This window comes from Rhynchophorus ferrugineus, unplaced genomic scaffold (genome assembly GCF_030347505.1).
Source record: "Rhynchophorus ferrugineus isolate W39M unplaced genomic scaffold, kcgeb_rfMv2 rfM6, whole genome shotgun sequence".
Taxonomy (NCBI): domain Eukaryota; kingdom Metazoa; phylum Arthropoda; class Insecta; order Coleoptera; family Curculionidae; genus Rhynchophorus; species Rhynchophorus ferrugineus.
This window is the reverse complement of record NW_027472585.1, coordinates 28,130,295-28,157,173: the sequence shown is the minus strand read 5'-3', so window position 1 is coordinate 28,157,173 and position 26,879 is coordinate 28,130,295. Positions and strand designations below refer to the sequence as shown.

The following is a 26,879-nucleotide window of genomic DNA, read 5'->3' as shown; positions in this document are numbered from 1 at the left end:
TAAGGACTAAAGACAAATATTATATAAATACATGAATGGAGTAATGAAACTACAGAGAAAAAATGAGATTAATACATAATTTGCTTAGAATAAATTATGAACTATTCACAGTAACTTGAAAACTATTTTAAATGTACATTTTAAGGTGTTTAATGATTCATCCAATAAAATAAGTATCTATATGACATTTTTTCTCTGAAGCCTTTACCAATACTATTATATATGATGGTCTGATTCGCATAATTTTAGTAAATATATTAACTAAAATAACGAAATATGCAACTATTTTGTATATGTCATTTTACTCTTAATGTTTTATAAATTATTCATCAATCAATCCATGTCAATAGATCATTTAGTATTCTTTCTACTTTCTAAAGTGGGAAAAAAGTGCCTATTTTCATTTTAAGATATGTTTACTTTAATTAATATTATATATCATAATATATTTCTGAGCTTATACTGAAAAAATATTTTCAATAGTCAAAACAAGTTTAAGTAACATATAATTTTAAAATTATTCTCTTTATTTTGAGTACTCAATAGAGAATTTATAGTACAAATATTTAAACACTACCAACATATGTAGAAAACTAAACATAATGTCTACAACTAAGAGATATGCCAAGGAAAATCTGTATATATATATATATATATATATATATATATATATATATATATATATATATATATATATATATATATATATATATATATATATATATATATACTCGGCTAAACAAGGGATATTGCAGGTTGACCCCCGAGTTGACTATATGCAGGAGATATATTCAACAAAGACGAATACGAGATTGGGGTACTCGACAATTTAAAGGACTGTCTAGAAACGAGAAAACAGGATGGTTTGATATCTTTCCTGAGGGACGACGCTCTTTATAAAATTATATAAACACAAATCTAGGATATATTAATCACAATAAATAAACTTTATATTAGGCTTAAGACATGCGATTAAGGTAAACGTTCCAAATTTCATACACATACATTAATTCACTCCATTTGCTATATACGTTTAAGTTTGTATTTACACCATTCTGTTTTATATTCACCAAATTTATTATAAACTACTCTACACCACTGATGTTTAAATTTTACTGTAAATACTAATCTTTTATCAACCTGTATTTACCGTACATTATTATTGTAAGTAGTGTATACTTGTTTATTAAGAGACAATATAATTTAAACCAGGAGGTCCATAATTACCAACAATAAATAAAAACTTTTATCATGATTAACTTAATAAACTGTGATAGCATTTAGATCATTGGATGATCACTAGTTTAGTTTATTTGTTTACGTAGGAATAATTGTTTTTAGATGATAAGCTAACAAGAAACTGATGAAGGAAACTCTCTGGATTTTGAACTGAAACCCACGAGCATTGAGAGGCATATCACCTAAAACATTTTCTCATGTGCTTGCGTGTTTTAGACCCTCAACATACTCGACGAAACTTTAAACTTTTTTTCCTTACCTTAAATAATCTATGTTCAATCGAATTTAAATCAGTAATTTCAATTTCACTCGAGATGAGTTGGAATTCCCTTCGTATCTCTGCCGTGAAGACAATATCAACATCCGATTCCTCTTCGCCTTTCTGACATTGTTTTTGATGATCGAACGGGTGAGGCTCATGCAGATCTTCTACCGATAACAATATTAATCTTTTCGGATAAACATAAAACGAATTCTCCCGTTCGGCTACAATTTTTTTCACAAACTCTTCCTCAACAACCTCCATAGTAGACTAATGAACCGATAAGAAATACGTCGAATTTATAACTTAGTGTTATCAGTACAAATAACGTCTTACAGCGTCGTTACCTTGTGTACAACTATTACGATAAATGAAAGTTCCGTTTGGTGACAGTTATGGCAGTACTGGATTCATTTTAGAAGAAGTATGGGTGATGTTATTCTGTAATCCTTTTGCAACAGTTGGTATCAAATATATAATACGGCTCAGTTAAATATGGGTCCAAGTAGTGGAAGATTACATTGATATGCCTTTTTTGACAACATTCGATCTATCGCGTATTCATTTAAAATACGAAATACAAAATATTTTAAAGTCATGTATCTGAAATATAAAATACAAAATACAAGTGTTAGGTTATATAAATATGTAGTACGATTTGTCCTTCAGTTTCGGCGTTCATTCGACGACATTTTTTTTCCCATCGAGCATTCTTTTAAGATCTGAGAACAGGAAATAGTCACTAGGGGTCATATCTGGAGAATACGGTGAATGAGGAAGCAATTTGAAGCCCAACTCATGGATTTTCGGATATGTTTTGGTGAAGCAGCACTTTCTTTTTCTTCAGATATGGCCGTTTTTCGGCGATGTCGTCCTTCAAATGGCCCAATAACGCTATGTAATAGTCGATGTTGATGGTCCTTCCTTTTTCAAGGTAGTCAATGAAAATTATTTCACGCACATCCCAAAATACAGATACCATAATCTTGCCAGTCGACTGTTGCGTTTTCCCACGCTTTGGAGCGGGTTCATCGTGTGCAGTTCACTCGGATGACTGTCGGTTGGACTTCGGAGTTAAATGATGGAGCCATGTCTCATACATTGTCACATAATGATGCAAAAAATCGGGTTTATTACGCTTAATCATCTTCAAACACTGCTCCGAATCATCAACTCGTCGTTGTTTTTGGTCAAAAGGGAGCTAGCACAAAGCTTTCTCATACACAAATATTCGTGAATAATATGACGCAAACGTTGAGTTGATACCTTTAGAGTGTTTATTCCAATTTACGCTCATTCAAAATCATTTTGTGGACTTTTAAAATTTTTTCGTCGGTAACAACTTCTTTTGGGTGTCCACTGCGTTCACCGTCTTCGGTGCTCATTTCACCACGTCTAAATTTAGCATACCAATCCTTGATGGTTTCTGGGGCAGTGTCCGGATATTCGGCATCAAACCAAGTTTTTGCTTTAACTGTATTTTTTGCCTTCAAAAAGCAATATTTTATGAACAAGCGAAATTCTTTTTTATCCATTTTTTTCACAATAACAAATATTGCTTCACTCAGAATGCTATAATTCACAAACTAATGACCCAACAGCTGACCCAACAGCTGTTGTCTTTTGAGGCTTAGGGCTAACTAAAAAACATATAATAAATATATGTCAGGCTGGGGACTTTTCAATTGACCTGTTACGGCTATTTCGAATGGCAATAGATTAAATACGTTTCCTAGGTGTTATTCAAGATACATTTGATCTGTTTTTTCTTTATTCATAATATATTTCTTAAGTAAATATCGATTTTAATTAGTATTAGACTTACTTTCTCAGGTAAATATAAGTATTTTACTTGGGGATACAAAGCGATCATATGTGTATTTTCGAGTGTTAGTTTAACAATATTACTTTCAATTAATTCCAACTTTTTAATCATGCAACAACGGTTTTAAAAACCTAATAATTCTTAAATTATATGTATTAAGTTAACACTCAGTTATGTACTACTCTATGATATATATTCGAGGAAAACAGAAAGAAAAACATCGCTTGCAACGAATGGGTTTTTATGGAACATAAAAAGGAACCTTGTGGAATCACTACTTTGTGTCTGTTTGGTTAAAAGATTATTAAATAGGTTTGTACTATTAAGATATATCAATATGAAGGTGAACAAGGGTTGTCGGTGTTGTTTTTGTGGCATTATGATGCAAAGGTCTAAAAAATATTAACTAACTATGGTAGATGTTACTGTAACTATGGTGATGTTAACACATTTAAACGCATTCAAATAAATTGCAATATTTAGGTCGTTAAATGATTCCCAGAAACCCGGCCTATTACTATCAACATTACTATCTGTCAGTAAATAAAGTATTGTCAATATGAAGGGTTGCGATTGTGACTAGGAAGATCGTCTAGACGGACACTTAGTTGATTTACATGGGAATCTGTTATGTTTATGTAATTAATATCCGCGTAACGTAACGCGTCAAAAATCTTCTGCGCCTTCGTGCGAAATACTGATTAAGCGCCTTTATTAAACCAAAAGTATGATTACGTTAAATTGTAGCGTGTGTTATGTTTTCTTTTCTCGTTAGCTCTTTGATGATGGTTAAAATGTTATGCAATCTAGAGATGCGGAAAAAATATCGATATTTTTGTTAGTCGATATTTTTTGAAGAAAATTAAATATATTTCTCAATTATTATAAAAACCATTTAATTATTTTTAATAAACCTCATAAATTGATACTCAATTTTAAATTCTCCATTGATTTCAACATGCGAATACGATGTTCTCAAGGAGGTGATTTTAACACCGAAGATAAAAAGCTTTCTGGACAGCCAAAAATATTTAAAAATGAGGACTTATAAGCAGTATTCGATGATGATTCATGTGCAACGTAAGAAAAATTTACAGAATTGTTGGAAATAACGCAAGAAACCATTTCAAAATGCTCGAAGAACATGGGTATGATCCAAAGGCTTGAATATTTTGTGCCCTATGAATTATGAATTAAGCCAAGAGACATTGAAAGGCGCTTTGTCACATGTGAAATGCTGCTTCGTTGGCAAAATCTGAAACGTTTTTTGCATCGTGTTACTGGTGATGAAAAGTGCGCTAATCCCAAGCGAAAAAATCACCATGGAAAAAACTACTTAGTCAATATGCATAAACCGCAAAGCCGAATATCCATGGCTTCAAGCTAATGTTCTATATTTCCTGGGCTCAGCTTGATGTGGTATACTATGAGTTGCTAAAACCTAATGAAACTATCAATAGGGATTGCTACAGACTAGAATTGATGCGTTTCAGCCAATCACTACGCGAAGAACCGGTCAGAATACAAGCAAAATACGATACAAGTACACGGTTTCGGTGAAAAAATGGTGTAATTGGTATGGCAAAATGTAGAAATATTTTAATCAATATATAATTAACCAACTTTCTTCAATATATGTCCTTTCAAAGTGAAAAAATGATCGGAATTCATATAAATACGTAATATAGTGTACGTTAAAAGAAATAAAGTTTTTTCTGAATACATAGAATCTTCCCCTTACCTTAAATAGTTTTTCATCGATGGAATTTAACTTTGTAATTTTAACAGTCTTCGAGCTCTGTTGCAATTCCTTTCGTGTCTCTTTCGTTAAAACATTAGCATCGGCATCAATAAATTTAATAACACTATCCTGCCGATCTAACTTCAAATAACTGGCCACATCCGTGTCGTCCTCGCGTTCTTGACCTTTTTGGTCCTGAAAGGTGATCCGCCTCGGGACGGTTTGATGATGAACCTTCGCTACCGGCGATACGGACGACTTCAAGATCTTCGGAAGAAAATAAAACGAACTCTCCCTCTTGGCCACGACCTTTCTCGTGGCCTGCGACTCTTCAGCAACCTTCATCATAGAGCGGCGAACTGATAGGAAACGCGACAGAGCCCTAACTGGGCGTTATCAGCAACAGACACCGGCCGATAATGTCGCTAGATCGTGTGAAATGAAATTAATTTATTAGACTAATTGTTGGGCGTGCAATATTCCTGGCGGAACTGTTTGACTTTATCGGCTACGCTCTTTTTTCCGGACCTTCAGACCTTTGATAATGCCGTGACGATCCCGCGAATTAGGTCGACGGTCTGCAACAGGCGGCAGGCTGGGTTATATAATTGATACGGCCTTCGAATATCTAATGATGCTATTAATTTTTCTTTCGCCATTTGTCTAAAAATAAGCTTTTACGCTATTGGGTTTTTCGTTTCTGATTTACACGGCTGGATATGACTTCCTCCATCCTTATTAGTTGACAATAATCTCCTTCTATATTCAACTTCTATAAATTCAATTGACCTGAAAAGTCCCCGGCCTACCATAGTAAAACACATTTTTTTGGCAAAATTAGTTTTCTTTTATTCAACATAATTCCCTTCAAGGGTGATACACTGATTTTAGTGACCCTCCAACTTTTCGATACTACTTTTGTAGTACGATTTGTCCTTTGCTTTAAAATACGCCTCAGTTTCGGCGATCACTTCTTCATTCGACGAAAATTTCTTCCCAGCGAGCATTCTTTTGAAATCTGAAAACAGGAAATAGTCGCTGAGGGCTAGATCTGGAGAATACGGAGGATGAGGAAGCAATTGGAAACCGAATTCATGGTTTCTGACACGGTGCATAGTCTTGGTGATGAAGCACTTTCATTTTCTTCAAATGCGGCCATTTTTCGACGATTTTGTCCTCCAAACGGCCCAATAACGCTATGTAATAGTTGCTGTTGAATGACTTCGGAGTGAAGTAATGGAGCCATGTTTCATCCATTGTCACATATTGACGCAAAAACTCAGGTTTATTACGCTTGATAATCTTGAAACACTACGAATCATCATCTAGTCGTTGTTTTTGATCAAAAGTGAGCTCGCACGGCACCCACTTTGCTCTGCTATTTCATTCAATTTCAATTTACAACCTCTTTTGGGCGTCCACTACGTTCATCGTCTTCGGTGCTCATTTCACCACGTCTAAGCTACATACCAATCCTTGATGGTTGATTTTCCTGAGGCTATGTCCGAAAACTCGGCATCAAGCCAAGTTTATGCTTCAACTGTATTATTCCCCTCAAAAAGCAATAATTTATCAACACACGAAATTCCTTTTTATCAATTTTTTAACTATTGTTAAAAGTATAAAGAACTATTCACATTAGAGATGAAAAAATTTGGATTGGCAATTTAATTTGAAAATTTTTTTGTGTATCTCCGAAGACGACCAAAAGATGAATCAGCATCAAAAAAAAGTATCCAAATGAAGGGCCAGGAATTAACTGTTCAGTAAAGTGTTAGGATGTTAGGCGGTCAAAACATTCTCACATGGATATTCTACATCATTCAAACCAAAAACACAATGAGCAAAGACCTAAAAAATTATAACATTTGCTTGTCACAAAACTTACATTTCCATCAGAACACTACAAACCTAAGATCCATAATTACAACCAAAATTGACTACATCTATTTTTATAACTCTGTCAGCTCGTCCTATCTACGGCCGCTAGAAACAATTTAAAATAGTACTTACAACTCTTAGGCTCTGTGAGCTTGTAAAATCAGCTCCATTGTTGGCCTGCAAAGTCTTTCTTCTATTCAGCCTCTGAACTGCAGGTGAGTCCACTACATTTTGCCCACCAAAATTTGAAAAGACATTGTGGAAGGCACAAATTATGCTTTCAACATCTCTCAACAGCTTATCCTTCACAACTTTTGCAATGTTTTGCATGTTGTTATGCAGGATACATACATAATGCATTTATTACTGCTACTGCTGGTCTTTTTTTTGCAATGAAACATACGAAGCTTATAATAGACTATACCTTGGTGATACCAACACATGTACAATAAGACTGAATGATCATGGAATCGCTTCTGCGTCGATTTGAATGGATCTTATAGGCTAGTCCATGACTTTTTGCGCTAGGAATTATCGTGGTATAATACACTTTCCATCGCCAGCTGCAATACGCTGCAGAAAACTCTTCTTTTTTGTCTATCAGTGGTAGCCTGTCTTTATTTTCCCAAGATTGAAGTTTTTCAATCGTAAATAATTTACTTGTCTTCGAACTCTTTTGGTCCTCCAGGACATTCAAAACATTAAATCATTGAAACCAAAATCGAATATTGGGGTATGGCAGGGCAGCATCACCATAAGTTTTTAAAGGCTTCAGTTTAACTAAAGATTTACAGCTAAAGGCTTTAGTTTTATAGGTTTCAATAGCAGATATTTCCAAGTTCAAGTAAGAAAGGCCGAAAATGCAATTTTGAACGTTCACGTTTGACACTAAATAATTCAATAATACATGAATAAAAGTATTCAATCTTGTTTTAAGTAACTAATACTATTTTTTAAGCAATGCGGCTTTTTGAGCGGAGAACCTTCTTTGTTTGGTAGAAGTTTGGTGGTTTAATGTTACATTCTTTAAAAAAATCAAATCACTTACCAAAAATAATTCAACCTTTTTCGTATCTTTTAGGCTCTTTTCATTTGCGGACTTTTCTAACAAACTTTCTCCTTTCTTAGGAACGATCCTTTTCCTTAATATAAGCACGGGTAATTTTTTGGCTGTCTTCGTCTTTTGTTCCACTTTATCTTCTTTGTCTTTCTGATTACTGTTTATAATTTTTTCACTTTTATTCACTGGTTTTGCTTTTTTGTTCTTTGCTATTTGGTTGATGTTCACTGGACATTTTACTGGTAGATTCTTATAAAGTTCTGGGCCCGATTGTTCTTTTTTCTTATCCGCGTTATGGGGTACTTTCGCTTTTTGTGTCTTTTGATTAGAAAAACATTCGCATCCACTGCTTTTCCCTGGTTTCTCTTTTAAAGAGTCACCTTTGGTAGATGTATCTATTTTCAGATAGATTGGGCAAAAATTCTTGTCATTTTTGGTGGTCACCACTAATGGGGTTTTGTTTTTGTTACTAGGGCATCCTTTTCTTGGTTTTCCGTTTTTGCTTTGCATGGCATAGTGATCCAAATAACTCAGTACGTTTTTGTGTATATAGCTCTGATACTCTACAGAAGCTATATCCAGTTTACGACGGCCGAAATGTTGTTGTCTAACACCAACACCAGTACACGACTCAGATGTACGATTCAGAAACGCATCCCACATAGTTCATAATACAAAAAAAAAAAACAAAAATATGTTTAAATTTCGAATAAAAAAACTTTTTATGTCATACTAGACAAACAGTTTTTTTTTACAATGACAAATATTGATCTGACATGAAATTAGATATGATTAGGTTACAAAATTTAGATATATAGAATGGGAACATAATGGTACACCGGTAACCATATTTTGCTGCCCGAATCACTAGAGAGCTGGAGGTAAAAAGATTACAGATTTCTTTTTTTTTTTCGTTCTATTTGAAATTTTGTGATATCTTTGTGACAGGTTATAATTGGTTATTTTTTTAATGTCTAAGGGAAATATTATTGGTCTAAATGCAAAATCATAATATGAATGCTATTTTCCAGGATGTGAAGGTCCCAATAAAATTAATTACTTTCCAAAGGATTCGGCTCTAACGCAGAAAAGGTTTTAAAAATAAATAACGATAAGCTTTAAAAAAATCTTTTACATGAAGTTTTCGAACAGGACGGTTTATTCTTTGCATTTAAGACCCACCAGATGACTATGGATCCAAATTTGGGATATCCAGGGTATACTTTACATAAAAACGCCCATGGAACTCTACATAGTAGGTGGCGCGAAAGATTGCAATATATATTAAAACAACTACACACCAAAAAACCTATTTTGGCTGTCAAATTTGAAGCGGCAACAGTGTATTGGCTGTTTTATTGGATGTGCTATATTTTCTAATAATGTAGTCTAATAACTACATGTGGTAGTCCACCGACAGTACTCCGAATAACTTTGTTTCAATATATTTGGATTATGTTGCTATTAGATTTCTTTATACAACCTCATAGATGTCCATGGTAGGTCTACATTGGCTTCAATTTTTTAGACAATAAAAGTGTTAATATATAGCTTGGATTGTCGTCCAACCACTACGTTTTTTGAGCCTCATTAAAAGTACTGCTCTTTTCTTCCTATCCTGCTCATTCCACTTGAGCTTAGCATGCAGTAACATGCTCAAATATGTTGGCACGCTTTCCATATAAAATTACTCTAGAATAGTGAAATTCGCATGTGTAGACTCATCCATCAGTCTGATTACTTCGCTCTCCAAACTTGCTGAAAAAGCGATATTACATGTTCTCAACAGCAGCGCATCACATAATTCCCAATGAACAATTCGGTTTCCATGTCAAACACTCAAGCCCTCATCAAGCTGCTCGTGTCGCAGCCACCGTTAATCAGGCACTTCGAAAAGGTCGTAAGACTGAAGCCATCTTTCTAAAAGTATCCAAAGCTTTCGACCAAGTGTGGCACAATGGTCTAATCTTCAAAGCCAAAAGATTAGGTCTAGCGGTTGACCTATTTTCCCTAATTCACTCATACTTCGAAGATAGGTCCTTTCAACTAAAGATCGGCGGTGCACTCTCCTCTCGAAAGAATCGAGGGGGTAATGGAGAGCCTTGCGAATCTCCGCAGATTTTATGCAGATGACACAGCTTTCTTTACTACCGGATACAGTTTCGACGCCATCCGTAACAGACTTCAAGCTCAACTCAACCAGTCGAGTATGTGGTACAAGTTCATTAGATTAACCTGAGTAAAACTCGGGCTATTCTGTTCCATCGTCGGAAGGAGTTCCGTGCATACTGCCTCCAAATCGAAAAAGTTCCTATCCCTGTCTCCAGTAGGTATCATACCTTGATCTCCAATTCGACCGCAGGTTCCAATGGTCAGTCCAAATCCAATACGCTATTTGCAAAGGCAATGGCGGGTATAACAACCCTTGACCACTTCTTTTTGAAAAAACAAACTTCCAATCCCCCAGAAAGAGACTCTTCACAAAATGTTTGTCCGTTCAGTCTGCATTTCGGAACACAGGTATGGTACAAGTACGTCTTCGAGAAAAAAGTTCGCGCATTACTCAATGCCCCATGCTTTGTGAAAAACACGAACACCCATCTCGAGTCAGGCATCCCGTTCAGTAAAAGCTTCACGAACATGCTCAGTGTGAGGTTCCATCTTGGTACCTTACAACACGGAAATTAATTAATTAAATCCCTACCCATCCATCAATCTCGGTAGTTAAACCATATGCGACGATACCAGTGGTAACCTAAGGTCTTTGTCGCTCGCAAAATCAATTATCCTGAATCTGAAGCGATACTAGTAAAATACCATTTGGATCTAGCTGGTCACCTTTAATGTGTCAAACTATGTGTAGACTTTGTAGTTTGTTTTCAGAATTTCGTAGACTTGTATCGAGAAATGTCAGTATCTCTAAGGAAAGGCATCCTTACTCCTTTACATTTATTATACATTATATTACATTTATCATCGAAAAACAGGATCTTGTCGTGCAACCGCATAAATGGATTTCAATGGAGTATACGTATCGAATAGAAAGAGCTAATAATAAATCAATTTAAAGAAAAGCTTTGTCAAAATAACTTTGCTATAAATGCAAAATTGAATTGACTTTTAGTATATTACTTAATATTAAAAAAATAATTATACATTATATAACAAAACATTATATCTAATTCAATGGAATAATAAAAATAACATGGAAATTATTTGATACTCGGTTTTCTACGAATGCATTATACTGATGACTAAGACGATTTGTTGTTTTCTTATAATCGTTATAACGTATCTCTACTATTATGTTTATTTCGCGTCATTACTGTACGAATAGTTGTTGACGCAATAATTCATTCTTTAGCATTGTTCTATCTAGAGGTCATAAAACAAAATCTACACTGACAAAAACAATATTCGATTGTATGACAAATTTATAATTTAAAAGATCCCAAAGATAACACAGTGTTAATAAGAAAGTTATGACTAGAAAAATCTATGTTAAATACCTATATTACCATTTACGTTTAAAAGGCTAATGCTCTTTTAACAGCTTATTCATAGTACTGCCCACTTTTCGACTAAAAAGGTAACTAATATACTATTAAGTTGTACAAATGACTTGCTTTATTTTACTAAGCTATTTGAATTTAATACCACATCCTATTAAAAATTACTATAAATTAAGAAAATTTAAATACCGAGACTTTTTTACAAAATAATTGTGTATTACTTATCTAATTCTATTATTGCATTTTAAAAAAAAATATCACTATGCATTTAAGTGGCTTCTTGAAGCGATATTATTTCTTATTTTATTAAAAGAAAATTATTTTCCCAACAGACAAGACTATACTATATGGATGCAAATATTACATGGCTCAATTATATTTCTTATTGTAAAACGATATGCGGAAACAAAGGAATGTAGACAATGACCTAGGCAAAGACGTTAACCGTTGGTGACGTTATTTACATCATTACAGTCATTACGATTTCTCACATTTCCGCGATTCATATTTAAAAATGTTCCTTTTATGTTTGCTGAATCATTCGTACTCCAAAAACACTGGCTTCTGTAACAGTATGTAGTCTATTCAAAGTTTTTTGTACATACGTCATCAAGATGTTTAATATATTGCCTAGCGCAATTTGAAAATTCATTTTAGTATCAGACAATACTTTCTTTCTCATTTTATTCTAGTTAAAAAGAGACACAATGCTATCTGATAAGTTCGAACGTGGTTACTAGCCTGTCAAAGTCGTTCGGTTGTCAAACGTATGCAAAATTCTTCAAAACAATAGTGATAAGAGTTTGTAAACTGGTAGTTATTTTAATGCTTTGCTCGTTTTGATAAATTTCAAATCACTGTTTATTATTACTCTGATTGAAAATTCCGAAGCCAGACAGAACAGATTGCGCTCTAATCAGACTTTCAACAGGAACGAGATAATGGAGGACCCCCCTTGCCAGTAAAATTCGTTAGAATGGAAAGCATTTTTACTATTAAATATAACTTTGCTGCGATTTCTAAGTCAGTAGTTTTTCAATACAAACATAATATAACTATTTCCATTGAAATAATTGTATTTCAATGGCAATAGTTAGTCTTAAAAGTATCGAAGAGGTTTTAGGGTTTCGGTGAATAGAGGTAAAACGAAATGGAACAGTGGTGTTTACATTATGTGACCGTTATTTATTGAAGTGATATAAAAATGTGGAAAATACAAAATAGATAAAACGGATGGCAGCGGTGTTACCTGGAGACAAGGCTTGGGCAGTCGATGGTGGAACGTCTAAACCAAACAATGGTAGGTTACTGAATGATAGAAATACTCTTTAATAACATCCTAGATAAACGTCTCGGCGTTGCCAGCTATTCGTTATCGTGTTCTAGTTGTCGCTGCTGGCACCCCGCCCGTGTTCAACATCTGGGATTATATTTCTGGGTACTTTGTTGACCGTTATTCCACGATGTAAAATTCGACATGCCTCAAGGTCGCTACAAGATCAAATGGAACATACGGATTAAGGAATACAATTTTTAAAAGCATATAATAAAATGAAAGAAGGCTTATTATTTCAATTTATCTGGGTCACTCATGGCAAGATGATAATAGAAATAGTGTTATGACATGTTATGAAAAGTGGATGGAAAAAGGTAAATGTTGGAGTAACAATTGACTAGGTATTAATAGTCATAACATTTATTAATAATCCATTGCATATATATTGTAGTACTTCATGCTGGAAGCAGGAGTGATTAATAACAGCTTCGGTTTGGATGAACTCGATAAGAAGACATTGAAGAAGAAATTGACAAATGATGGAATTATGAACAAGTTTTAGATAGATTGGAAATTAACAGGTTACTTATTCACTTGAATGAAACTTTGTGAATATGATATGATTCAATGTTGCCAATTTCTAAGGCAGGGTGATGATAAAGGAAAAAAATAAAGGTGATTATATAATTAATATATGATAACAGTAGAAAATCTTATTGTAGAGTGTAAAATATTTAGGTGCACAGATATGTGTGTAATTGTTCAGAATATACATGAGTATTTGGTTAAAATGTGTCAGGAGAGAAAGAATAGTAACTACTTTGCAAATATGGCAAATGCATTAAGGAAGATGTATACAGGTATTAACAGAACAAACGACGGAAAATACAGTAATATCAAAATGTCTTTACAAGGAAACACTGTACCGAAGAAAACAGGAATTAAGCGAAAAAAATAAACATGCTCTCTAAAGAAAGTAAAATATATTACTTGGATATACAATTGTTAATTAGGTGGATTAGGCCTCCAGGGTATACAACTACAAACGCGCTTAGAACTCATAGGTGGTATGGGGAAGAGTTCAATGTAAATATAATCAAACGCAAGCCTAACCTACAAACTATTATAACTCTGTGCTTAATTTAGTTTTAAGTCCTTTGATAATATATGCATTAGATTTACTGTAATTATGAAATAAATTATATTCTATAACAGTTATTAGAAATGTGTTGTATGTCAAAGCCAAAATGAACTAAAACTAGCTGATACGGCAACATTGCGACGTTTTTGACGTCACAAATTTACATAACGTATGTACAAAATAACTTTGGATAGACTGTAGTTATAATTTACTTGAAATATCTCAATATATTTACATAAAATATTATAGTCTTATTAGGTGCTTGCATACCTATCGATCTATCGATGAAAATGCGAAGTAAAAATTGTTAAATAAATCAACCTAATTTAAATCCTGTGGTTTCGATATTTTACCACACAAAATAATAGTTTTCCATTTAGTATCGTCAAGTTTGCGTATACAGACGATTAAAATGTATATAAAATAATATACTTCAAACTAAAACATTTTGTAATATAAATTTTAGAAACACTACCGATGAGTTTGTTTTAAAAAATGTATATTTGTCGAGGGGTAACCTAAGAAATGTTTAACAAATAAGTTTCCACGCTGCAACAAAGGAAGGCGCCGCCAATAAAATATTTTAAAATTGTCTGATGTAAAACGCCATATCGTAAGACCTATAAATAACATAACCTTGAAATATTAGTAATTCTGTATGGGTAAATATTTTGTATTTTTAAAAAATATTTTGGAGTCTTCAGTGGAATAAGCATCATATGCAATTAAAATTAACTTTGTAAAAAAGTAACTGTATAAAAGTACCATATACAACAAGGCAAACTTAACTGGTGGAATTTATTCTGAGTGGTTTTAACAAATTAATTAAAGATCATTTATTAGAATATTTATAGAATCTTTAAAGCAACTGGTTAGATGAAAAGTATATAGGCGAAAAATGGGATTTCTCTCCTTAGAAATGTCAACAGGTCAGACAGCCGGAAAAGGTGTTTTTGGTTTAATATTCTCTACCATCTCGAAGAACCCGAAGAAGATGTATTGATCAAATCTGTATTCTCGACCCAGCGGGTGGCAATGCGGACTAAGAGTTTAGCTAGCCGACAATAACGTACTAGGATTGAATCTATTGTCTACTGAATTTAATTATTTAATATTATTTAATCTATTGAATTGGGGCTAAAGATGGATTAAAAAAGTTTATAATATAAAATAAAGGATGTGACGACCGACGTAAAGAACGACGAATTTTACGACCCTAAAAAATCGAAGAGACTGACGGATCTTCAATTAATCATAAAAATATAACAAATATCACTATTCTAACAGTGTATACACAATCAAGGGTCTAGGCGTTTCAAGTCCAGAGTCTTCTTATAAGGTCTGCACCACAAACAAGCAATTGTAACAAATCAGAAATCGTACGAATCTACCAATCTTATCGTCAGTTTAGTAATCAGCATCAAGCTCAAAGAAGTAGATTCTCACTTGACACCATATGTAAATTCACTGTCATCTAAATTCGCAAGTTGAACTATTTGTAATGTTAATCTTCAACATTTCTATTCAATATGTAATGCTATTTTATAAATAAATCATTAAACCTAATTAAATTTTTGCAGATTAATTTGCACAAGAACACAGAAATACACATGTATTTGTAATATGCGTTTGCTTTACTATATTTCAAAGTGTAGAAAAAATATTTGAAAATCGGGTTAAAAGCTCCAACAGTGCATAATCTACGTTATTCAATTCAGCTTTAAATCCAGTTTGAGTTCACCTATTGCTAACAACAATTGTTCAAGAGTGATGTTACTGTTTACTAAGAAATCCATTTGTTTAGTGCTAGTAAAAATACCCGGTATTTAAAACTTAAAAATTATAATTATAGAATTTCTCTTATTGGGAAATTTAGAAACTGCATATTTTCCGAATATTATGCAATCAAACTTTTCCATTATTCAGAAACATTTGCTTTCTTCACACATATTCTGCGATTTTTTTTATTGGTAACTCCATGGATATATTTGAGTTCTAGTATGATCTCCAACAGACATATACAAAAAGCAATAATACTGTTATTTTATGCAAAATGTTCGCATTTCCTAGGTTTTATCTAAAAATAATAAAAATAAGTTATAAGGAACTATAATTTATTTTAACCACAAACTTACATAATTTGTGGTAAATTAAATATGATCTGGTTTTTCATTTAATATTTTAAATCTACTTCTGTAACTAATAAATCAGTGTTTGTGAGGACTATATTACATCAATCGAAAAACCATCAATCAAAATGTGACATATTTATAATGCGAACAGCTAAAATTTACTTTATACCCGCCAATATGGAGGCTATAATCCATAATTATATTGTTAAGCTTTTAATGTAATATGACTTGGCTTATTGTTAACAACTATTGTTTAAAGATGAGGGAAACTGTTAAATAACCGAATTTAATACCACTTTTAACTTATTTGAAAAAAACAACAACATATATTAAATAAAGCTTTAACGAGTGTATTCTAATTAATATCGTTTCAAATACCCTTTGAAAATCCTTTGTAAATAGCCTTAAAAAATTAAAATAGTTTTCAAATATTGCATGTAACATTACTTAACAATTCTTCAATATACTAAGTATAAGAAAATAAAAGTAAGATTTTAAGTAAAGTATATAGTAAAGTATTATTTAAATTTGTATGAGTATATCGTCAATATTTTCGTTCTTATTACCAATATTATGCAACAGATAACACAACAGAAAATTTGTATTTTCATTAACGTTCAAAAGAATGAAAAAAGCCATAACACAACACTTTTTATAAAAGGAAATGCTAATAGTGATAGTAAAATTAAGTAAAGGTGTTCATAGAGGTTTTCACATTAATGTTTAAAAGAAATAGAAATAAAAGTCGTAAAGAATTATTATTACTATTAACAACTAGTTTTTGAACCATTGGGGTTTTTCAGACTTCAATAAAAAATTGAAAAACATTCCCATTTCCGAAATATTGAGAAATTATTTATTTTAGTTAAATCTAGTTAAAAATGATAAGAATCATGATATTGGGAACATTGTATAAAAACTAAACATATCTTGAAAAGTAACCAATTTATTGAACGCTCATCGTAAAACAGCTGCATTAGAATCAATCCTTCTCGTTAATCAGTTTACAAAATAAAATCATTCACCTCGTAATTTAAATTATCTGTAACTTTCTATTTATTTAAAATTGTTTTTAAAACCTTAAAACTTAATCATCTTTAAAATAAATAGTAATAGAGTAAGAAAAAAAGACAACCCCGAAAATTAATGATAATTATTATAAACATGAAACCGTAAAACTCAAATGAACTTTTTCGACCCAATGGGTTAATATAAAACCGAAATTATTTTCATGCCGGCCTAATACAATAGGGTGTAATATATTAATAAAATTCTCTAGATAATGAAAACGTTAATTCCGATGTGTATAATCATCTTCATCATCATCAGCACAAACGAATGTCCGTAATTAAACACACGTATTGTGTTTAGTCACGGCATTTTTTGATCGATATTGCCAACATACTTATTTGGTCATACCCTTGAAACTTATTCGACCTCATTTGATAATATCCAGTTTCCCATTTAATTCCATTTTAAGAAAGGTCAGCGCGAAATTTTTATTATATCAAGCTGCTGTTCTTTATTACAAGAGGATAGTACTCACTAATCCCCTTGTCCTGAATAACAGCGAATATTAACAACAAAAAACAGCTGGCTCTTCCGTTCGATTTTGGGAAGTAAACTGATATGGGATTCGTTACCTTGTATAATAAAATTTGTAATTTTTTACTTATATCTATATTAAATTTGATTAATGAACCAAGGCCAGTTGAAATAGAAATGAGTGTGTTAAATTTCCTCGTATACTCTATTATACTAACAGGTAAAATGAAAAGTCCCCGGCCTACCATAGTAAAACTCATTTTTTTGACAAAATTAGACTTTTTTATTCAACATAATTCCATTCAAGGGTGACACTGATTATAACGACCCTCCAACTTTTCGATACAATTTTTGTAGTACGATTTGTCCTTTGCTTCAAAATCGCCTCAGTTTCGGCGATCCCTCTCCATTTGACGAAAATTTCTCCCTAGCAAGCATTCTTTTGAGATCTGAGAACAGGAAATAGTCGCTGGAGGCCAGATTTTGTCCTTCAAACGGCCCAATAACGCTATGTAATAGTCGCTGTTGATGGTCCTTCCATTTTCAAGGTAGTCAATGAAAATTATTCCATGCGCATCCCGACTGCTGCTTTTTCCCACGCTTTGGAGCGAGATGGAACCATTTTTGATCCACTGTCACATATCGACGCAAAAACTCGGGTTTATTACGCTTGATTATCTTCAAACACAGGTCGGAATCATCAACTTCACTTTGCTCAGAGCTTTCTCATACCCAAATATTCATGAATGATATAATGTACACGTTCAGTTGATATCTTTAGAGTGTCTTCTATTTCATTCAGTTTTAATTTACGGTTATTTAAAATCAGTTTGTGGATTTTTTAAATGTTTTCGTTGGTAACAATTTCTTTTGGGCGTCCACTGCGTTCACCGTCTTCGGTGCTCATTTCACCACATCTAAACGTAGCATACCAATCCTTGATGGTTGATTTTCCTGGGGCAGTGACCGGAAACTCGGCATCAAGCCAAGTTTTTGCGTCAACTGTATTTTTTCCTTCAAAAAGCAATATTTTATCAAGACGCGAAGTTCCTTTTTATCAATTTTTTTCGCAATAATAAAAGTTGCTTCACTCAAAATGCTATAATTCACAAACTAATTATCCGACAGCTGTCAAATTTACACACGCATCTTTTGAGCGTTAGGACTAATTAAAAAACATATAAATTTAGTTCTAGTAGCGCCATCTATGTGCCACTGCTGCACTTTTGAAATCTATTGAAACATACAAAAATTGTGTAATTAGCTTCCTTGCTACTTGAAAGATAGAACCGATATTATGAAATTCATTTTGTTTTGTCGGCAGATATAAAATAACTGCTTAGATATTAGATAACATTAAGTGCGTACTTAGACATTTTATTATATATGCATTTATCGTATAAAGTATTATTAAACGTATCTCGTATTATTAATATATCGTAAAATATTTTTATCTCGATGCTTATTTAATACTCAAGTCAATTAAACTAACAATGTGAGCCAATTAAAATTTCATCCATCGAAAAATGATCAACCAATATAATGTTTTGATTCAAAATTATCGAACCTTACTTACTTACTTTTTTTGTCGGCAGATATAAAATAACTGCTTAGATATTAGATAACATTAAGTGGGTACTTAGACATTTTATTATATATGCATTTATCGTATAAAGTATTATTAATCGTATCTCGTATTATTAATATATCGTAAAATATTTTTATCTCGATGCTTATTTAATACTCAAGTCAATTAAACTAACAATGTGAGCCAATTAAAATTTCATCCATCGAAAAATGATCAACCAATATAATGTTTTGATTCAAAATTACCAAACCTTACTTACTTACTTTTTTTGACGGCAGATATAAAATAACTGCTTAGATACTAGATAACATTAAGTGGGTACTTAGGATGTTACATTTTATTATATACGGATTTATCGTGTAACAAATTCTAATAAAGTACAAATTAATGCATTCTACGCAATTCCTCAGACATCTACCACTGATGAGAAAAATAAGTGGTTACGTTATACGTACATGATTGAAAATCAGCGACTATACTAGGTTAGTTTCTGGATAAACACACTGGACATGGTTATTAACTTGCTTGTAGATACTTACCACGACCACTTTAGTAATAATTATTAGTCAGTTGTAGGGATCCAAAAATAAATACTAAACTGTTAAACTTATTAAATTAATATATAATTAAAGTTTATGCCTAAATCTTTTTAAGTTCATGATACAATTATTTTCTATGATAAAAATAATAAACAAAATACCTTTATTATATTTATTAGTTAAGGAAGTTGTAAATATTTAGTTGAGTATATTCTTGAGTCTCTTAAAACTAGATTTAGTTTTATTTTTTTATAACCAAAAAAGATAAAGCGGCGTAATGCTTTGTTTTTTTGGAATTAAGAAATCCGGAATGTTAGAAAAGTGCCTATTATAGCAATAACAACGTTGTTATTAGCAAATAACAACGTGTTTCGTAGTCACTCTTTTTAATATAATAATGTTGTATTGCAATGCTAATCTTTGAGAATATTTAAAGCTTGCGGGTGTCAGGCTTTTACTTAGTATTTCGGTTTTAATATTTTTAATAATTTTGTTTTTTTATAATATGACCGATAATTTTTATACGATAATAATGCGGCAAAAGCCCAGAGAAGCTTCACAAGAGGTTAAACAGCTCATTTTGATGGAAAAAAGGAGATGATGAAGTGGTGAAAGGTTAAATGATGGAATTGGAAATGTTTCAGACCTCGCTAAACCATTATTTCGACTCTCTACTATCAGTTGTTGTGAACATTTGTTTCGGCTTCTGAAAAACAATCTCTATTAATGGTGAAAATCACTGGGTTCAGTTTTCCGCCCATTAAACGCAACCAACTCCGCAACCAGGAAAGTGACAAAAAATCAATAGATTTGTCAATCATTTGGTTCAGTTTTTCTTTCAGACCTCGAAAAGGTATCGGAAAGTTCTTCACGGGCCAAATTATAATTTTATCATAAAAGTGGCAATAGATCATCAACCAACATCATGGTCATCCATCAAATGGCACATATACCATTTATTAGCGTTTAAATTCTATATATAAGAAAATCTATACTGAAATTGCTTTAATAAGTATTCATTCATAATAGCATTATCACTTTCTTTTCCAAAACTAAAGTGCAGTTTCTGTAAAAAAAGTCAAAAGAGGCTTCACATGGTTCAATTTTTTGTCCAACACATATATCATTGATTAGTGTTATAGCGACCTTCAGGCATGTCGAATTTTACATCGTGGAATACGGTCTACAAAATACCCAGAAATACAATCCCAGATGTCGAACACGGGCGGGGTGCCAGCAGCGCCAACTAGAACCCGAGAACGAATAGCTGGCAGCAACCCCGAGACGTTTATCTGGGATGTTATTGAAGGGTATTTCTATTCATTCAGTACTCGACTAGCGTTTGGTTTAGACGTGCCACCATCGACTGCCCAAGCGTCGTCAACAGGTAACTCCACTGCCATCCGTTTTATCATTTATTTTTCACATTTTTTTATATAGCCAATAAATAACGGTTACATAATGTAAACACCACTGTTTCATTTCGTTTTACCTCCATTCACCGAGCCACATCACCTACCCTAAAGTGTTTTAAATTTATACAGGAAAAAAAACTGAAATTACTTCTAAAAATCTCAACTATCAACTCACTAATGTTCATCTTCTTGCCCTTCCAAAAAGAAATTACAATTTGTGTAAATTATACAATCGATTTTAACCACTCATTTACAATTTGTGATAAGCTATATATAAATATATGATGACTGTGCTAACATAAATATTTTTATCTCGATGTTTATTTAATACTCAAGTCAATTAAACTAACAATGTGAGCCAATTAGAATTTCATCCATCGAAAAATGATCAACCAATATAATACTTACTACTAATTAATAATTACACCATATGTAGTAAGACAAATATGATACTTTTGTTATATTGAATATTGAATTCTGGAAGTTCATTTAATGTTTTGATTCAAAATTACCGAACCTTACTTACTTACTTACTTACGAAAATTACTTACCGAAACAACTGGATCCGAAAATATCTGTTGCATTAATTATTACAGAAAAGGTTAATTATTACATTAAAATAGTTAATAATCACTAAAACATCATATTACTAAGAGATGTTCTTCTAGTTTCGATCAGAATATCAGAGTAATCAATAATTTTAATTATTATAAGGTTTTAAAGTTTTATAAATTATCTCAGATAATAAATTATTTAGATATTTAAATAAGAAGTAAATATAAACATGAATAAAAATTTATTTGATGATTTAAAGAACCATTATTCCAAAGTCGAAAGGGATAGCTGTTTTAATAAAATTATGTGTCAATGCAATTAGAAAACAGGACTTTTCCAAAAGGATACGTTGTAATAGTGCCTAAAACATACGCGCTTTGGATATAATTCTCGAGAAGTAAATTTCGACCGATATACTGAAAATAATTTGTTAATAATGATTGAATTGAATAAAATCACTTATCCAAAACAATAAGTTCAGAAAAAACCCTGTTAGCTTATTTTAATAGAATTCACAGAAGTAACAAAATAATAAGTCATTATAAAAAAACTAATTCTATATTAGTATTGTGATAATGACTACAGATAGTCTATTCAAAGTTGTTTTGTATATACGTCATCAATATGTTTAATATATTGCCTGCCGCAATTCGTTTTAGAATCAGAAAATATTTTCCTTCTCATTCTATTCTAGCTAAAAAAAAAAGACACAGTGCTGTCTGATTAGTTCAAACACGCAAACGAATGAGTCTGTCAAAGTCGTCCGGTTGTCAGATGTATGCAAAATTCTTGAAAGCAATAGTAATAAGAGGTTATAACTCCAACCTATAAACTATTGTGGCTGTATAATTTTCTGTTTTTTTCTTTGATAACATCTTCATTAAATATGCTTAGTACAATCTTAATTATAAATTAATTTATTCCTACATTTCATTTGTACTTGGATTAATTCACAATCAAGACGAGTGCGAGATAAATACATCAATAAGTATTCCTCAATTATAAAATTATTTAAGCCATAGTTTGCACTAAAGCTATACACTATATATAGGTTCATATGCTTTGGTTCGCTTCAATCTTCTGATATCCTGCGCGTTGTCCAATAGTTGTATTGCTTCCGCGTTAGTATGATTTAGTAATCTTCTTTCGTGTTTTAAGGCGAAATCTTGGCTAACTTCACAAATCCATTTGATTTCCAGGTCATCGCGCAGTTCTTCGTTGGTTACGTAGCGATAGACATTGGTAATTAATCGGAGAATTTTGTTTTGACAGCGTTGGATAGTTGATTTAAATTTTTACTGCAACCCCATATTTGCACCCATAGGTCCAAATTGTTTTATGATTGTCTGATAAATCAATCTCTTTGATTTTAGAGCAAGTTGCGAATACCTTCCTACTAACCAGTATAGTTGTTTTATTTTGGTTCTAATGTGTTTTGCTTTTTGTCTAATATGATGTTTCCAATTTAATCTACCGTCAAGATGGATACCGAGGTATTTAGCCGATTCTGCTTAAGGAATCGGGCATCCATTGAGTGATATAATTGTTTTTATTATTTCGCCGCAATGCAGAATTAACATGAACAGATTTGGAGCTGTTAAGTTAAATTTTCAAATCTTTCGTCCATTTGTAGATTTTGTTGACTGACACTTGTACTTTTTCTACTGCACTAGTCAGGCTGTATAATTAACTGTGGTTTTTAGATGTACTATAATGTTAAATTTAATTATATTTGGTAAAATTTTTGTTCAATTATTTTATTGAGATTAGAATTTTGTTATATGTTAAAGCCAAACTGAACGTTGATGCGGCTACATTGCGACGTTTTGATGTCACAAATTTAGATGACGTATGTACAAAATAACTTTGAACAGACTATATATATATACGTTATATTAATAATGTCAACTAATCTTACCCAAGCATTCTGCTTTTGAACTTTTTCAACTTGGATTACGGGTTCTTCTACTACTTCATCTTCGATGGTTGGATATATAGGGGCAGTGTGCCAGGCTTTTGGATCCAGCTGCCACCCATAACCATTCCCGTGCCAACCATATCCATTAGCTGCACTAGGTGGCTGTTGGTAGTGTATAGTTGGGTAAGCATTGCGGTATTGCTGGTAAACCATAGGCATAGGCATACCCATCGGTTGCTGAGGATACATGTTGGGCGAGTGTAGAATTAATATTTATTCTGAAAAAAAAAAACAAAAATGTATCTTTACTATAAAAATTATTATTATTCCTGTAAAATTAAGTATTTTAACAACATTGCATATAAAATATAATGGTTAATTAGTTCCATAGTTAGTTAAGTAAAAAATCGCAAATTATTAAATATAATATGTATTTACACCACAAAAAGTTCCTTAGCGAGAGCTTCTGTAACATTAATTGCGGTTCAAACAATACCTATTCATTTGCTTTACGCATTTATGCATATATTCGAAACATTTTTTTTTTTGATTGAGATATACTAAAATCATGGGTTTTAACGCATTATTTGCAATTTTTTAAGTAAAGGAAAAACATGTTCTTTACACATCAGCACATAACAAAACTCTCTGACTACATTATATGTTTCTTTCTCAATTGTCATTTCCTGTATATTTAATCTCCACCTTAACCTATATTCCTGTCCAAACTTCCGTTGGCCATGTGTAACTTTGTATCAGTAAATAAGTGGCTCCAATAAAATAAATCGTAATCAAAAGGATATTAAATGAAATTAATGATGAATATAAGACTATAATAAGGAGTTAAAATAATAAAGATAAATAGATCAAAATTAACAACAATAAAGAAGTATAATACCGAGCAGAGATAATGAGAGGGCTAATGAACAGCTCTAACATTCATACGATATGAACATCATATGTCATGTGTACATAAGACAACCGAATTCATTAAAGTAATGGTTTCGGTATCCCTAAACATTCGCGAAAAAACTAAACAAGGATATAATAGAAAAAAATTAATACAAAAATATTAAAAAATGATTAGAAACAAAGTAAATTATAAAGTTTAATAAGACAGAAGACATCAAAATATCAGACAAGGAGTACAATATATCGATAATAAGAAAATTAAAGTATAAACATTAAGGAATCAAAAAAATCCACAATATAAAAGATGACAAGTATAAGAAAACGAACACAAACACTTTCACAAAAGACAAGTATATTCCAGCTAGATGTGCAAATTGTTTAAGGGAGACAGTCCGCAGCTATAGGGAATGTGCAATGTGTAGCAAAAGAGCGAAAAAACAAAACGACTGGCAATGTAGATAATTCAACAAAAACAACTAAAGGTAAAGAACTAAGACAGGCAATACAAGTGATTACCATTCAATAGGTATCCTACTTATTGGTCTATTACATGTCATCACTGATTTACTAGATTTCTTATCACAACAAAAAAAACAATAACCAGATCTTGACCTTTGATTTTCACATCTTAAGTGAATACATAATAATAAAGAACAGTTAGGTTAGTTATAAACAGTGCAAAATACGAGTGCCTTGAAATAGTGCTCTATACTAAGAATCATAATAGAGTGAAAAAAATCCGAAATGTCACTACACAATAAGACTTTGATTTAATTATAAAATATGAAAAAATACGATAAAAGATCATTAATGATAAAAAACTAGTAATTTATTGAATATTTCAAAAAACATCTTTAAATTTATTAATGAAAAAATATTCAGGAGTTAACATAATCAAACAAGCGATAAAATAAATTCAATAATTCAATGACTATGATATTAATTAGTTACAACTAATTAAATATAATTTTTGATAGACATTTGCTTTAAGTTTTTCGGTAAACATCTATTATTTGTACGGGATTTTTGAATAGGAGATGTTTTTGTTGTTTATTTGAAGGTAATGCATGTAAACAACCGGAGACAACATTTATAAAATTCGAATTTTATATAGCATGAAATAAATAAAAATAGGAGCATGTTCAAACACGATGCTAAAAAAACATATTATTTCGTTAAGTGAAAGAATGAACATAAAAATAATAACGAACTGAAATACATATCTTCCATTGCAATTCCAATTGAACCTACCACGCCAATATCTACAAACTGAATTAAACTGGCTAAAAGAAAATGTTGCATTGTTAGAGATTTAAATTAAACAGTATGAAAATAGTAAAATTAAGAAATTATTTATAACTGATCATTCCGAAAGGGTTTTTCAGTATCGGCATTATTTAAGTGAACTTAAATACTTAAATACATTTATCACAGATCCGATTTAGATCAAATATGTATAGTTTTGTACGCTAACTTGTTGCCATTTTAATCCATGATGCCCCTCTCATAAAAACCCTTATCCCTTGATAAAAACTGGAACAGTGTCTTTCTCCGATTTTTTTCACCGGCAAAATAGTAATCTATGGATAATAACAGGTAGCAATCTCTTGGTGGCGAATCCGGAATATAAAATGAATGCATAACAACCTTCAAACAAAGCTCCCGGAGCTTCTGGAGGGTCGCTATCGATGTGCCTAGCCTGGCGCTACCTTGATGAAACCTAATTCCTGTATTAGTGGCCAAAGTTGCCCGCTTCTGAGCATTATATTCCTTCAGATGGTCAAATTATTGCCAGTACAGATTCAAATAAAGAGTTTGGCCGTATGGGAGCAGCTCATAGTGTATGATTCACATTTTCGACGACGCAAACCAAAACTGGGCTTGCTTGACTTCTACAATATGACAAGCATGCACACTATTCATATTTTCAATTGCATGGCTTACATTTTCGCTTTTAACAAAGAAAACAGTAAACTATAGTGCATGCTCTTTTTGCTGGTGTCCATCACTTACACGTATTTAAACAGAAACGAAGGGACTTAAAAATGAATTAATTTTTATTAAAAATAAATAAGAAGTAAAATATCAGATCAATTAAAATCATACACTTATCGCCAAGTTTAGTTCCGTTTGACTTTTAATTATTCTCACATCTTAGAACAATTATGACACATAATTTTCAATAAATTATAGCAATCGCGAAGATACTTGATACAGGATTGAAATTTAAACCTTAGAAAATTACCGCAACTAGTATATTAATATATTACTTAGTTGTTTTCTTGTTCAACTACTTATTGAGGAATCTCATAGCAGGAAGTAAAAATACAAAATATGA

General features: G+C 32.0%; 1 protein-coding gene across 3 annotated transcripts in view; it reads right to left on the bottom strand.

Moving 5' to 3' along the window:
* Positions 1–26,879, bottom strand: part of LOC143197881 (calpain-B) — an 88,396-nt gene that overhangs the window by 36,804 nt on the left and 24,713 nt on the right. For all 3 annotated transcript variants that reach the window (XM_076406661.1, XM_076406659.1, XM_076406660.1), the window contains exon 2: positions 23,630–23,907. In XM_076406661.1, coding sequence (XP_076262776.1) covers positions 23,630–23,878 — 249 coding nt within the window. In that variant the 5' untranslated portion in view covers positions 23,879–23,907. The remainder of the gene's footprint in view (positions 1–23,629; positions 23,908–26,879) is intronic.